Raw genomic sequence first — 17,264 nt, 5'->3', positions numbered from 1 at the left:
TTCATTAATTCCCAGTTTCAATATAACTTCTGCAAAACAAGCGTCATTATTCATTACTATGGTTAATATTATCTCTTCTGTTTATTTGTTTTGCAAATTTATTAAATAATCTGATCACACAATTTTCCAGACAGAATTTTAAGATGTTCATGAACAAGAACTCAAATCTCTTCTTGCACTTTCGTTGTTTAAGAGTATAAAGGGCTAGTACCTACCTGTATTGCTTTTATGAATTTACTTAATAAAATAGAAATACGATATATGGTATTTTAAGTGAAAAAGATAGTATCCTATTAGTTATATAACCTTTCATCAAACAGTGTTAGAAACAACCAGGAAATCTAACATTGATATACAATTGTTCAAATCATGTTTTTCCCCCCTCCCCCCACTTTTAACGTCCAACCGCCGCCACTGCAAACTACAATATGGTGTTGGCCGTAATAGATATTCAATTTAGAAGTGTAGCTGGGAGAGAATTACAGAATAATAAGTGGAAAGTTCAAAAATGAAAAAAACGAAAAATTGCCACTCAAAAACAACGAGAACTAGGTGTATTTAAATTCAGGAACAAATGGAAGGCAGGAGTAACTTAAATTTTGCGTCCACTAGGCAGCTAAAGAAACAGTAATAAACCATTTATAGTTTAAGGAATATTAAATGAGTTAAAGGGGGATAATACAAACAAAATAGTATGAAGTAAGATGATGAATCTCCCTCTCTCTCTCTCTCTCTCTCGATATATATATATATATATATATATATATATATATATATATATATATATATATATATATATATATATATATATATATATATATATAAGAAAATAAGGAATTACAAATGGGAGAACCTAGAAAATCAAGGAGGAATATCATATAGAAGTAAATGTAAAGAGGTAGAAGAATTTGAAAGGGTATTTCGGGAAGTTAATCCTTTTCAGACCGGTCCTTTTTTAAAAAAAAATCGTAGATAGAAAATATTTCTCTATTTCAGAGAACTCCAAAGGAAATCGTTAGATGGGAAGTATAAAAATTAATTGTACAAAACTAGTATACCCATCTAAGATATTAGACGTTCTCAACTAAAGCATTCCATTATAAAAATAAGAAATAACACAATAAACTAAATGTCCATTGGGTATGAGTTGTTTAATTCAACGAAAGTAAAGAATAATACGTATGACAGTAATAAAATAATAATGCAAAATAAAGTTCGAATAGATGAAATGAATTCATTGAAAAATTATTAATAAGTAGAAGTAGACCGAGTAGTGAGACGTTGAGGGCAAAAACTGTGTAAGTGAACATTGTAAGGGTTTACGATGCTGGGAGCTGAACTTTAAGAGTTTCTCGAGATATGAGGAATAATAAGACAAAATTAGAGTAAGTTGCTAATATGCCTATTTGAGGTAATTAACAACTTCGTAGGATAGACCTAGAGGAGAAATGTTAGTTACTTGTTATGAAATATATAAAACAGGCAAACGTATAGAAGATTTTTTACAAACCGTCTTCATGGGGTAAAAATATGTAAGAAAAACAAAAATTCAATTTTCCATTGGGCAGAATTTGTACTTCGAACATATTACATGCTAGAGCAAATAAGGAATTTGAGAAATCTCTCTTTACGGTGCAGTTAAGGTAAGTTACTGTCTGACAGACAGTTACACATACTGTAAACGAAATGAATGTGAAGGCGAAGGCACCAATTAGTGTAGTAATCTTTTATACTGTTCCTAAGCTACTAAAGTTACTGACAGCGCTGTTCTCGATAGTTGAATGTTTAATCTTCCGTGAAATATTCCAAGTATTATTATTTGTGTTATTTGCCATTCATACTTCATCAGATTATTAAGTTAATAGAATTACGAATTCGAGAATTAGAAGTTTGTCGCCTAAGCTGCTGTCCCTATTGCGGCAGATTCTTTGGAAACAGTGCTTCCAATGTACCAAGTATTTTGTCCAACTGTCAGACGCAAATTTTCTTAACTGCGTAGTAGCTGGAGACTACATGACACCTTGACCTACAATTTAAAATGTGATCCAAGCTAAGAAACTACATGAGGTTCCACACGAAATCAAGCTCCAGTCTTTTGCTCCAAAAGCCAAGACGTAGTAAGAAGAACAGTTATTTATATACAGGGTGTTTCAAAACAACATCGACAATGTTTGGGAAGTTATTCCTGACACCAAGATAAGACGAAAAGTATAGATCAACCTGAGTGCACAAATGCTTCCTTTCGGAGTTACAGGCTGTGGAAAACATGAAAAAGTTAACTTTAAAGGCCCATAGCTCCAATACTGTAGAACCTACTGTAGTCGGGTCAAGACTTTATTTAGGAACTAGCATGTGTCCTATGTAAATATCCATGTTTCAGAATCCTGAGGTACTTCAGCAACAATCTGAAACATGTATTTTTGGTTAGTGCACATATTAATTCCTAAGTGAAGTTTTGACCCAACTACAGTAGGTACCATAGTTTTGGAGCTATGAACCTTTAAAGTTATATTTTTCAAGTTTTCGTCAGCCTACAGGAAAGAAAGCATTTGTGCGCCCAGGATGGTCTATACTTTTCGTCTTATTTTGGTGTCAGGAATCAGCTCCCAAACGTTGTCGTTGTTGTTTGAAACACCCTGTATATCTATGTTGTATCATATTATTCTATCTTTCTTTAACCTGTGTTATGGTTACTGCTATATGGACGTTCAGAGCACAAGGAAATCAAGTCGAATCACAAAAGTTGTGAGAAAAAGAGACAAGGTTTACACGGTACGCTTAAGTACATGGAAAAAAATTAACACCTAACTATTCAGCTCTGAAAGGTGCTTCAGATAGAAGTTCTAAAGATGAAATATGTCCGAAAATGGCCAAAAGGTGCATTTGATTCTCTTGTGAACTGAACGCGCCATATGTAGATATAAGAACAGAAAATTCTCTGTGATACAAGTCCATTGCAACTTTCATTATCTTTGCAGCAACTTTATGTGCTTTCGCATCTGGCAGTGTTGTTTCCTGGACCGCAATAGCAGTTCCGATGTTGCAAAAACAAAATGGGTCTATTGCCGCTGGGAACGAAGAGGCATCATGGATGGGAGGCCTTGTAGCCATTGGAGCATTAGTTGGATGTCTTCCCGGTGGCCATCTTTCCGACTTCTTCGGAAGGAAGATCATGATATTAGCTGCAGCAATTCCATTCTTAACTGGTTGGATCATCATTATCTTTGCCAGATCTGCATTCGTTATATATGCAGCAAGACTAATAGGTGGATTGGGTTCTGGTCTTATCTCCGTAGCAATTCCAGTGTATTTGACAGAAATTGCCGAAGCCAGCAACCGAGGTGCATTGGGTTCATTTTTGATGATCATGGTAAATACGGGTATTCTTTTCAACTACATTGTCGGATCAGTGGTGTCATATTTATGGTTTAATATCATTGGTTGTTTGCTACCTGTAATATTCTTCGCTAGCTTTGTTTGGATGCCTGAGTCACCAGTGTTTCTCGTTATGAAGAATAAGTTAGATATAGCTAAAAATTCACTGAAATTCTTACGTGGAAGAAAATATCCGATTGATAAAGAAGTTGCCGAAATCCAAGCGATGTTGGAGGAGTTTAGTCGTAGTAAAGGAACATTAAAAGACCTGTACTATTCTTTTAGAGCTTTAATAATTCCTTTAGGTGCTATTTTCTTTCAGCAACTTAGTGGTCTTGCAGCAATTGTGTTTTATACAGTGCAAATATTTCAAGAAGCCAATACTTCTTTGTCGCCAAACGCTAGTGCCATCATTATTGGATCTGTTCAAGTTATTGCAACGTGCGCTTCTTATTTTCTTGTAGACCGCGCAGGACGTAGAGCGCTTCTTTTGTTGTCCAACATTGTAATGGCTATATGTATGTGTTCAATGGGAATATACTTCCTCATTAAGGAGCAAGGTGCGTCTGTAGCTTCTGTTGGATGGCTACCAATTTTATTCCTAACATTGTTCATCACCTCCGCATCTGTTGGAGCTGGACCAATCCCCTTTGTCCTCATGGGTGAAGTACTTCCCGCCAAAATTCGTGGATTAGGAAGCACTGTTGTTATGGCTACCCTCTGGGTTCTTGTTTTCGTAGTTACCAAAGTTTTCCAAAATCTAATCACAGTCTTTGGCTTTGGAACTACGTTTCTGTCTTTCAGTTTTACAACTTTTGTTGGATCTATCTTTGTGTTTTTTGTTGTCCCAGAGACCAAAGGAAAAACCCTTGATGAAATTCAAAGAGATCTCAAACCTTTCAAGAGATAGCTTTATATACATAACATAATGATGGGAATTATTAGTTATTTAAAATCTATTGTATTATCAATTCCAAAATCCCTTGGGTAGAATTGTTATCGTCTGATTGAACAAACTATAAAATATTTCTTTGTTGAAGCAGATCAATCTCAAATTAAAAACAAAATAAATTCAGAGAACTGGAAAAGCATATAACGTCTCAATTTATATCTCTGTTTCTGAATAGCTGAAGCACTACCAATGCATTTTCAAAATACTCAATGTACCATTTTATAATTCATATTGATATTATTGCAAAGTTTCTACATACTTAGAATACAGAGTGCGTTTACGACCAGCAATTATTTCTCTTTTATTGAAATAAGAAAGAAGTATCAATGACACTCTGTTTTCGAAATTATCCTACTTTTAATGTAAGAAGGCATGCTTAGAGATTTTTAGTACGATTAAGGGGCGACAGGGAAGAAAGATTTTCACGAGATTCGATCGCAAGATCTATTGACTACGAGAGAAGCACGCCATCACTGATTCTCCTGAAAATTTTTATTTCATGTACGTAAGAGAGACATTGACATTACATTTTATGATTACAATGTCATTTTTAAGACATTTCGACAACAGTTTACTGTTGATGTTAACCTATCATCATCATCATCATCATCATGACAAGTTTTATTTCAGGGTCATTTGTGCAACCGACAAGAAATCATTATCTTCACAAAGCGAGCACAGAATGGTTTAACCAAAGATTTCAAGTAATGTAAAAAGTTGTTGTGTTTTATATATCGAACTTACAGTTATAGAAGTTATAAAAAATACTTATATTTTTTACTATAAATTAACAAATTAGTTTCAAAATGTACCATTATACAAATAACAATTGTTTGTTGATTATAAAGAACATATTATGTTTATAATGTGAATAAAAATAACTTTTTTTTAGAAATAGAAGTTGTTTGCAAGTTTTTCGTTTTCTTTTTTCTCTTTTTTAAGTAAAGTTATTTTATAACATTGCAGTATTGCTTAGCTAATATTCTAACCTACATTTCTAAATGAGGCTATATAATGTGCTCTTGTAGCAATCACAAGAATCTTCACGGTACTAATGTCACGTTTGTGTCCAATTTTAACTGTTTTGTCGTACTTTTTGCAAGTTTTTTTTTTAAATTTTTTTTAATAAACCTGTTAGTAAACTTGAATCTCAATATTTCTAAAATTATTCTCCAAGTGCTGCTATTTTTGTGGTCGCTGTAGGAACTTGAAATTTTACACAATTATTTTCCTTAAACCACAAGCTGTAGATAAGATGAGATTTTGCCAAATCTGAAACTAAAGAGGAAACGTTAGGTTTGAAAGTATTTTCGTCGTTCTCCAGATCTCCGAAAATGTTAAGCACAGGAATTTGAAATTTTGTACAAATGTCTCCTTTAAAAAAATAGGTCAGGAAGTTCGAACTTTTCTTCTGGTTGCCTACCAGATCCGAAAAAGTTGGGTATAACTTAGAAGCTTAAAATTTTGCACAAGTGTTCCCATTGAGCATAGAGCTTAAAATTTTGTACAAAATTTTCACACTAGATATAGAAATTTAAAATTTTGTACAATTGTTTTCATTAAACCTTAGGTTGAGGATAAGAGAGAATTTTTTGAAATGTGATCTCTACGAGGGAAAGAGGACATGACTTCAATGATGTAGCCACGGGTGATTTAATCGGGGCTAGGCCCCCCCAAATGATTTCCTGGCCTCTCAAATGACCAGCTTTTAAAACATCATCGTAAGATTACCTCACTTCAGTCATTTAAAAAAAATTACATATAATTAATAATTTACGGTAAAATAGTATGGAAAAATTCTATTTTACCATACCGATCGAAAAATAATATGATATCTCTTCCTTATACCGATCGGAAAATAATATGGTATACTTTTATATGACAGCAGATTACACAATTTACTGTGAATTTATATTTGACAGTCTGAAGACAAGCGCTTTAACAAGGTACTATAAATACGACCTAAAATAATGATATTTAAATAATTAGTAAATACTTTATATTTTTAATGTGCTGTAACTAGTGTTTTTTTTAAACATATTTTTTATCAGATGGAAAATTTGGTGAAAAATAACGTTTTTATTCAGTTTTCCAGTTTGGATTTCATTCGCTCTTTTTAATGCTACTTGGTGTAAAATAGGAAGTGTGATACAGCTGTTAATAAAATAATTATGTAGTCTAGTCACGAATAAGAAATACATATTTTTGTCAGAAAATCTTAAACAAATTAAATGCAATTTCAAAGAAAATCAGTCTTATGTATAAAGGTAACCAAGAAAGTTCTTTCGCTTTTTGTGGAGGTCTTTGCTCAATTGGCCCTCTTACAGTGAGTTGAATGCGAACGGAAATAAGGCGAAGGTCAGTTGTTGGTGTGGGTATCTTCAACATACTACCCGTTTGTGGTAGTTCAGTTACACCGTGAACTTGCGTACGGACAGAGTGAACATGGGACCTTCACAGAACGTCATAAGGGCGTGTTGTATACTGTACGAGTTCAAACTGGGGTCGTCAAACACCGCTGCAGCGAGGCAGAAGATATGCCAGGCCTTTGGTGAGTGTCGTAACTACGCGACAGTGCAGCAGTGGTTTAACAAGTTTAAAAACGGTTACGAAACACTCGAAGACGCACCAGGTGCTGAAAGACTAATATATGTACAAAATGAAGATCTTCAGGCAGCAATTGAGGCGAACAGTGGCCGGACATGTGAGGAACTGGGACTACAATTCAGTGTGAGTGGAGAAACCATTTGGCAGCACCTCCATCAACTGGGGAAACACTACAAGTTGAGTCGATGGGTCCTACATGTTTGACTCCGGGCCAGAAGGCAACGCGAGCTGACACCTGTGTTTCTTTGCTGCCTCCTCTCAGGAAGGAGTCATTTGTGCACAGGGTGTTGACATGTGATGAGAAGTGGGTAATGTACGAAGCTCCACGGCACCGTCATCATTGGTTAGCATCCCATGAACCTGTTCCAGAACAGCCGAAACCAGCACTGCACCAGATAAAGGTCCTCTTGTGTGTTTGATGGACTACTCGCGGCATCGTGCATCGAGAATTACTACCAGCTGGTCAGAGCACCAATGCAACTGTGTGCTGTCAGCAGTCAAGTAGTGTTCAAGAAAAACTCAAAACTCTGGAGCCAGTACTTCTGAATCACAAAGGGGTCCTCATGTTACAGGACAACGCTAAGCCCCACGTGGCTGGGATAACGCGGCACACCATTCTACCCCTTGGAGGGGAAAGACTATTGCACCCGCTATACTCCCGGACAGTGCACCATCTGATTATGACGTGTTCCATTCCTTATACAATCACCTTAGAGGACGCCAGTTCAAATCCCTAATAGAGATGCAAAATGCACTTGATACCTTCCTCGCTTCACGGCCCACAAAATTCTACCGCGATTGAATCCATGGCTTCCCAGAAAGTTGACAGTCGTCGTTTCTGATGGGGTCTATTTTTGATCTTCCAGATGCGTCTTAGCCCCAGGTGACATATCGATGTTCGAAGATGGTGGGTGAGAAAGCGATAGAACTAGCTTAATTACCTTTATAGATAGGTTTTGTGTACAAGGGATTAAATTGAAAAAGTTATGCACAAAGGTATAATGTTTGGTCCAGGGCAGTAGTTCTTGGTTAAAGATAACAAAAACTGCCTGGAATATAATTTATGGAGAAAAACCAAAAATAAATAAATAAATAAATAAAAATAATAAAATATAATAATAATAATAATAATAATAATAATAATAACTAAAACATCGTAGTGCGTGCTCCAGACTCGCAACAACGAGCTTGAACAGCGAGTTTAATACGATACGCAGTTATATCTGTGACCAATATAACGTGATAGCTTCACACTTTATACAATGGCTAAGCGGTTAGCGTACGCGCCTTTGGCGTGGGAGACCCGGGTTCGATTCCCGGCGGGAGCTCATGTGGTTCGGATTCCACGTTAATCAGTAGGTCCACGTCTCATATAGCCTCGCTGCTGAACGGGACGTAAAACTCAAAGTCAACTCAACTCACTTTATACAAATACCCTCGAGGCGTTAAAAGGCGATCTCGCAGCTGTGCCTCGGTACTAGCGCCATCTCGTGGCAGGGGCGGATCCAGGACGGACTTCTGGGGGCAGGCGGGTTGTAATACTGCCACTTAGAGCCACTTTTAAGAGTTCCAAACTCTGGGATGGGTTTTGTTTATATGTAAATAAGAAAAAGTTTCCTCTTCTGGGAGGGCGATCGCTCCGATCGCCCCCCTAGATCCGCCCCTGTGTCGTGGCATCCCACACTTTGCAACGCGATAACAGGAACAGTGCATCTGACCACTCTGGTTCCTTCAGAGTCATGTTCTATGCACCGGACGTACCGCTTGCACTCAAGTTCGAGCAAATTTATGGGGAGATGAAATTGGGGCTAAAGGCTAATGCTTTGTTGGCCGCACTCTTTATCTCAACTTTAAAAACATTTATAGGTGTCTCTAAAAAATGTATTTTACGATGGCAATGGAGATGAACTAACGATATTGACTTGGTCATGGCGTTGTGAAACGTTATTTAGGAACAACTGTGTGAGTATTTACATAATTTAAGTAAAATTGAGCTTGCATCAACAAGCATTTTGAAATCGAAAACGTTGTTATACTTTTTATTTTTTCACAAACCTTATCCTTCCCATGCGTACAACAGACATTTCTGCTCTAGTATTAATAATTTAAAAACAAAATTTCTTTATCCATAAGCATCATGAAAGGAGTGGTACAAATAAAATACGAACGTATACAGTCTTTATTCAACGATTTTGTGTTCTTATTTCTACGTTAAACCAATCCTTTCTACCATCTTTCTGTTTCAAAGTAAAAACTCTCTAATAACGACACATGGTTGCAAATATATTAATACTATTTTTGTGTAACAGTAAGTTCTTCTGATTTCACTGATGCAAGAGAACACAGTATTATTTTGTGCAGTAAAAACTTCACTAGCTACAGAAATATTTAAATTGATATTCATAGAATACCACTTAGGTTTACTCTAGGGTGAAACAATCATTGGTTTGGTTCATAGTCACATAGATTCATCAAGTGTTATAACTTACAGCCGGTTGCTTTTGAGTCATAGCCGTGTTCAGGTTGTTACCGTTTATCAAGTCATCTTCTTACAAGTTGGTAAATGAACGTAATATCCTGAGATGATTACCACTGAGAAAACAAGTAATGGATGTAGAAACTGAGTTCAGAAACAAAGATTCAGGAAGGATGGAAGGTACGTAGGACCATGAGAATTTCAAATATGACATAACGGAAAATGTCTCATCAAAAACTTAAACTCCTTGTAGAAGTAGAGCAATCTGTAGAAGACAAAAGAAAAATTAATTGAAAAATTAGTTGTTGGTTTAAAGTCTCACAACCTTAACAAAGTCGTTGTCATATTGTGAGGGCCCCTTCTGACAAGAAAAGGGAAAGAACATTATTTGCACCGTTATAAAATCTTCTACTGGAGAAATCAATTTCTAGCAAATTCCTTGATATTTCACGGAATAAACTATTTGGTATTTATAGTAAGACTATTCATGGCTTTGGATTAATTGTTTTAACAAAAGAGACACTGACCAAAGCTTAAAACTTTACTTTATTTGGTATTTATATAGTGTTCAATAATTTGTTGCGTACAAATGTTTAATAAAAAAAATTGCTATTGATGAGATAAAATTACAAGCAAGTAGAAGAGATTCTTGCAAAATCCCTTGATATTTTATGTAACATGCCTTATAGCATCTTCCGTATCCAAATATATTGTTGAGTACTTACTTGGTATTTAGAAAAATAAAAAATAAATAATAGAGTTGGGGGATGATTAGGATGGATGAAAAGAATAAATGAACAAAAGTGTGTAGAAAACTGTTGAAGAAGTGTGCTAAAGAAAATGATGATAAATAATGTTACTATGGTATTATGCAACATTGTTTACTCTAATTATTTTATTTCTTTTTGGTAAGTAACGCATTCTTTGGTGCCTCGCAGTAACATAAGAACCATGTAAGGCCTACCGCTCACTGGCGACAAAACAATTGCGCAACTATCTTGTCGCTGTCGCCTACAGTCAGCAACTTCACAGTGACAAATCATTTTTGTTGCCACACCCTCGCTCACTGGCGACGGCAACAGAAAAATTGCCGGGCATTTGATATCACAATTTGGCGGGATTAGACACAATACGATGAACTTCAAAGAATATACTATTATTTGTGCGCTAATGCTGAACTTAAGGAAAAAAGAAAAAAAGAAATACTGGGCACATCCTATATACAGTGAGAGATTGCTGAAGAAAAAATTTTACACACTATATAGTGAATAGAACTATTTTTCTTAACATGTACATCCATGAGGTCTGGAGAAAAATAATCTCAAAATTGGATGGATTGAGCTTCCTCAAATTAGTACAAAAGGTCTATTAGACATGTATCCTAGAGCGGGCACCTTTAACATGGTCATAAGAGGTAGTTCTTTGTCAATTCACACTCGGAACAAGCCTACACAGGTTTTCGGGTGTGTTGAAGTTCAAAGCAGGAAATGAGGAGAGTTCTGAGAATAATTTCTTCGACAGTGCGGCACCCATCTGAAATGCGGGACTAAATAATTTGACGAGATTAACAATGAAGGCGGGGGAGGGGCTCAGACGGCATTTATAACATTATTGTAACAAGATCTTCTAAAATGTTCTTGCAATTTTTAGAAGTAAGCAAAAAATTATCCTAAATACGCCAATGCTGTCAAAGTTCTGAAGGTAGCATCAGGGCCGTAAATTGTTCGGGGGGCAGGGGCAACTGTACCCAGGGAAGCTCCCCGTCGTTCGAGGGAGGGTCCACTTTAAGACAAAATTGTCTTAGTCCATATACCATATGAACATGAAATTATAAATGAAGCAGCAAACAGATTCACTACATTACATAAACAAAACAACATACAAAAGGTAAATAAAACAAAAATGAGTCGTGGGTCCATTTCAGTAAAAATTGTCAACTATTAGGGGCCCTAGAATTAATACTTATTCGTATGGCTTTGAGATTTGTCAACATTGTCCCCTTAATTAATTTGTCATGTATGGAACGGGCCCAGGAGCGTAACTAACGTCCCCGCAGACCTTGCCGTGCGGGAGTGCCCGCAGGTTCCGGGGTGCCCATAAAGAGTAAGAAAAAGATGGAAAGAGGGGGCCCAAGAATTAGAAAAAACATCTTTTTGCAGAGAGTCCAAATACGCGTATTAATGCTTGCCCCTCAGAAAAAAAATAAGTTACGGCGCTGGGTAGCGTAAATGAGTGACAAAAAATAACAGCATTGTATATACATAACTATAATATGAACGGGAACGATTATTCGAATCAAAATATAACAATAACAACGAATAATATAAAACGACTGGAAATAATTAACAAAACGAAACTTAGCTACAATCCGAAAAGACTGCACTATGACTGTATTCTCAGATGTTCTGCGTATAGCCACAAAATAAAACTTGGCTTTCCTTGTTCTTTCCGCGTACTCTTCACGTTTCAAATTCGGTCATTTTTATACTGTACAGTTGATTTATTTTTTTATTTGAAGTGCAAAGAAAATTGAGAATTATAATTTTATCTGTATTTTTTCTAGTTGTGGGAACTCGATAAAAACAGTGGTTTGTAGTATGACAGCCATATGTAATTATCGAATTACGCAATTGCCGAATTATCGAATTTACCTACCGGTGTTATTTTTTTCTTGGCTGGAAAGCTCATTCAAGTTTCTTACAACAGCGAAACACACTTCCTCCAACAATTTCTTTTTTAAATTTATATTTGATTAGCTATTCTTGCAAACTAATTTTTAAATGACGCTGGGCGTTTTTCTATTTCCTCAATTAATTTTTCATTGTCTTCATTAATAATTAAAGACATACATGAATTAGCTTCAATTGCGAACACTTCTTTTCACGCGCTACACACGGAACGAACTGTTATGTATGTGAAAAACTTGTAGAAAACATTTATTTTTTATCTCTCAGCTTGGAGGTACCTCGGCAACTTTTCTGTCGCTGTCGCCGCAGTGAGCGGACTCCCATAAGAATCAAAGCATTTTTAGATGTTGCGCAACTGTTCCGTCGCAAAGCTGTTGCCCTGCTGTCGCTCTGCTTGGCGACACCTCGGCAACTTTTCTGTCGCCGTCGCCTCAATGAGCGGACTCCCATAAGATTCAATGCATTTAGCCAGAGCAACAAGATAGTTGCCCGACAAAATGTTGGCAGTGAGCGGTAGCCCTAAATCTCAGTGTAGACAATTAGAATAATTGTTGTAAAAGAATAAGCCAACCTTTCTTTAAATAATACACTTTAACAGTCAGTGGCGTATTTAGGGGGGCTTCCGGGCTTAAGCCCCCGAAATTGTATTTACTATATTAAATTAAATATCTTGCAGAATTTTCACATTTCTAGGACTAAAGTTAGCAAAGCCCGCAGAAACAAAATCGTAAATACGCCACTGTTAGCAACCCTGTCCTAGAGAAGTGTATTGCAGGGGTCGAAATTTTCTTTTATTACTCTACAGTTCATTTATAAGGAATATTTTTTAAATGGTGAGCCGAAGGTCCCCTTATCCCCTGTGTGTTCTTCAAATATATTTATAGATGTTGATTGATCTGAAATAAATAGTGTAAAATAACAGAAGATACATGCTATCTAAGAAGGCTATAGACAACACTTCATTCCAGTGTCTATATCTACATCATCATTTTCATAGCAGAATTAGTCGCCTTCAGATACAGTATGAAATCCTTCACAGCAGCATCAAATCCATTTCGAACGGCTTCTTTAAGTTTGTCATTTGTGTGGTAATCAGTACTGGCAACTTTCTGTTTGATATATCGCCACAATTCATTATCGCACACAGACAGGTTGAAAGTTCTAAAAGGCCAGTTCAAAGGTGCTGGTAACTATGGAAAACCCCTAGCAGTTCATATGTTGGGAATTACTTCATTCAAATATTCTCTCACGGTAAGCGAGTAATGTGATGGTGTTTTATATAACTGAAACTTTACTCTATCGATAAAGTCCTTGAACTTGCAGTTCAAGGACAAGCTAATCTTGTAACATGTTTAGATAGGTTACATCGTTAAAGAAATGTGGACCGAACAGAGAGGTTGCTGACACTTCAGCCAGAGTTGCCAACCGTCCCGATTCTATCGGGACTGTACCGATTTCTGACTTATTTGTCCCGCGTCCCGACCGGGCACTCATCGGGACGCATATTGTCCCGATTTATCGATTTTCAAAGTTAATATTTTACTGGGCCATTTTTACAAAGGAATAACTTAATCATTTACACGCACAGTTTTATGTATAGAATCAATTTAACAAATTTTTGTTTCGTTTATATGAAATAAATTACAGTTGTTTGTTTTGAATTTGTTGTATAATGATAGCCCAAGAATAAGACTTGATTTTTTTTTTGTCAGTAATTCCTTCACAATGTTATACACTCATTTGTGATAATAAAATCTATATAGTTTTCTGTATAAACTTTGTTTATATTGTAATGGCTTTATAGATAGAGACTAAATGACGGTCTGAGCGATACTTTTCCCTTCACCAATTTTATTACAAAGTTCTAATTACAAAATGTCTTTGATTATAAAGAGTAAATAGTGTCTATCTTTTTATTTGACCAGATGAAGGGAGACAGGTGTTTTACACGGTGCCCCTTCTCTCAAAGCAGTCTTCAAGGCAGGGGTGCCCATCCCCCCCAAAGCCGATGGCGCACTCCCCCCCAAAACTAATAATCTCTTCCCTCCTCAAAACTCAAGTCCTCTAAAAACAATTGCCCAGTGTAGCAGTAGTTTTTATAGTACTAGTAATTGTTATTTTTGTTCTTGTTTTTATTTCCTGTAGTAGTATTATAGAATGCTTGTAATAGTAGTAGGGGCAGTAGTAATTATAAAAATGGCATTACTTTCATTAGTAGTCTTGGTAGTGTACAATACTAAATATGTTCTATAAGGATATTGAAGGGTATAAAAACTTCTACACACTGTGTATGGCACAGGTATTCTTTTTTTTACAATTAGTAGTATTATTTTTTTTCTTTACAAAATATTGATATAATTCCCTTGTACATGAAAAGTAAGACGCAAGTTACAAGTTATTGAGTTTGATACCAAAAGAAAATGTTATCCTCGAAATTAGCCTACAAAAAGAAGTGATATCCAACAAAAAACATTCCTGTAAAAGAGCCAAGTACGAGTGGCCTTAAAAAGAATTGAAATCACAAAAATAGGCGCCAAGTTCTGGTGGACAACAGTTCCAAACACTCACTGGCTCACTTCAAATTTATATTTGAAACTTGGCTGTTGTCTGTATGGTTACCACTGTGAGGTGCAGGTAGCCAGAGCCGAAACAACTGTTACCTAAGAACACCAACACAAATAAAATAAAATAATATAAGTAGTGGAGTGGCTGGGAATATTCAAATTAACTGAAATATTTGCATAGAATGCAAATTACCAAACTTGCGAAAAAGATTTATTCCCTCTTGGAGATAAGGTACTCTCCTGTAAGGGCCGCCACTCCCTTATGAAGTCGGTAGAGCAATATTATTTAGTTTTGTGGAACAGCAGATCTCAGGGTCACCTGCATAACAGCCATGCTCAAAGATGCTACAATAGTGAGTCAGTTTAAATGTTCAAATAAGGTTAAAAAAAATCTTTTTAATACTTTAAAATTTTACAGGTAGCAGCATGTATTTGAGCTCACTATCTCATGGCATGGCTGTTATATGGTTCCTTGGGCAGAATACTCTCTCTGTGGCCCCATTTAGAGAGGTGGTCAAACATACACAAGCAAGGGGAAAATGCCTCCTTGAATCACACTCCTGAAACAAACATATCATTAGCACAGGTACTCACCCTACAGCAAATCGAGTAGACATTGGTTCTGGTCAGAGATAGTAGTTTTATTTTCCACATAGGAAACAGGAACATAAATATAATAGATGTGATGATATCCACACTTGATACACTATTATTTAATCACCTTTACGTAGTGCACCACCACACACACACTTTTTTTTATATACTGATACACTTGATATTTTTAACACAATTTCATTTCTTTTAAAAAAAAATAATAACGTAGGATGAACCTGAAGTTAGAAAGGTCTGTCTGACCTTTAAAAAAAAAAAAGATATTTAGATATATATATACATACACAACTTTCTTTTATCTCCTCATATTCATGAGTTTCTGGTCTCTAACAGTTTATAGAGGAGAGACATACTTCAACTGAAAACATATTTCACTATCTGCGTAGATAAACAAACAGATTGAAGATAAAATTAAATAAAAATTTAACTTAATACACTGATCCACAGTTCCTAGGTTCACTAGCACTGTTCACAAGTTCTAGGTTGAATGACACAGTGTCCTTCTAGATTCTCATTCCACTGTGAAGTAAAATGTTCTGTATGAGATATGGTACACTGGATTACTGATGTTATATGAGGGAACTTTTAGTAGCTCCTATAAACAAGCAAAATAATTGCTTGAAGCCTTGTTCTAAAATGTCCAAGGACAGGCACGGCTTAAAGGCGTTACCGGCCTATGTTTAATATCTCTACTTGAGATATCTTAAGTTATATATTTCTCCCATATTGGAAGAACTAGGTTTTCCCATATTAAAAATGGGATGTTCGACGAGATTCAAACTACGTGATCTCTATTGAGTGTCCATAGCACCCAGAGAATGAGTGAAGATTCACTGAACGTAAAAGTTAACTTTCATTTTTTTTCACTAGATTTAATAATCACCACTAATATGTATTAATTACAGATATGTGTAGGGCTTACACATTCTGTGAATTGATTATAACTTCATATAGAAAAACTGAGTTCTACACACTCGCGTATACAGTTGTTCACAGGACCATCCAGGGGAACCGGAATTTGTTCACACCTTGTCCCGGGTATCAAACTCTCTGTAAGAGAAGTCAGGTGACTTCCTTCTAACCGAAAAACTATATCTTGTCGCCTCTCGATTCTAACTTGAACTCCACCCGTTCTCTCATGAAAACGAGTATATGTCTTTACCAAAAACAAGGAAACGAAGAAACTCGCTTCCTCAAGCAACCTTTGACAAATTCCGGTATTGTGGGTGGTATTGTGGGCGGTATTGTGGGTGGTCTGACCTGCCAATGCACTTGTTCAGCTACCATCCGTAGCCAAATTCACCCTTTCTTTGCTGACACGTGCTGCCCCTACTCCAAGGACGGTCAACACTGAAGCTTTTGCTCCCAGCAGAAACTATGAGAGTTTTTCACACAAATTTGTTTTTCTTCACTTGTTACATACAAATTAAATTTAGAAACATATGTTATTATACATCAAAATAAAGGAAAATATACAAAGAATACATATTTATACAATTTATGAACTGTCATCTCTCTCAGAAGCAGCAGTACACCCAATTCCTGTGGCTGTCTTTCAAAACTGTCTGCTACTAATGCAGCCATGTTTGCTTGGAGAGAGATTGAGGAAACATCTTTGTTAATTATTTACTTTTCACAAATACAAGATCCAAGTGTCTTGTTCGATACGGGATACACGATGATAAAATAAATCAGAATTTTATGCGGTATTTCCAAGAACGTGTTTAGCTTAGTACGTAAATATTAATATTAAACACAGAAAATAAGTCAAATCAGAGTATACATTTTCAAATTGGTGTTGCAGTTCGGGAAGAAACTAAAGGCTCGCTAGCCAGGTTTACTGGTCTTTGGTGAGAAGGGGGGAGGAAGTGACGCTAGAGCTTGCTGCATTGGAAATCACACCTATAGAAAACTAAAATTTCGCATGTAGAAGCGAAAAAGTTTATGGCTTTTGAAACAATACCAACGATGTGTTTCAACACACTGTATCC

The 17,264-nt window shown here is 36.1% G+C and overlaps 1 protein-coding gene across 3 annotated transcripts in view; it reads left to right on the top strand.

The window, feature by feature from the left end:
* LOC145666775 (trehalose transporter 1-like protein) overlaps positions 1 to 5,241 on the top strand; it is a 61,552-nt gene extending 56,311 nt beyond the window's left edge. For all 3 annotated transcript variants that reach the window (XM_081734330.1, XM_081734329.1, XM_081734328.1), the window contains exon 3: positions 2,979 to 5,241. In XM_081734330.1, coding sequence (XP_081590456.1) covers positions 2,979 to 4,285 — 1,307 coding nt within the window. In that variant the 3' untranslated portion in view covers positions 4,286 to 5,241. The remainder of the gene's footprint in view (positions 1 to 2,978) is intronic.
* The last annotated feature ends 12,023 nt before the right edge of the window (positions 5,242 to 17,264 follow it).

Source organism: Thermobia domestica, chromosome 12, assembly GCF_964235325.1.
Source record: "Thermobia domestica chromosome 12, izTheDome1.hap1.1, whole genome shotgun sequence".
NCBI classification, from domain to species: Eukaryota; Metazoa; Arthropoda; class Insecta; order Zygentoma; family Lepismatidae; genus Thermobia; species Thermobia domestica.
This window is presented reverse-complemented; position numbering and strand designations above follow the sequence as displayed.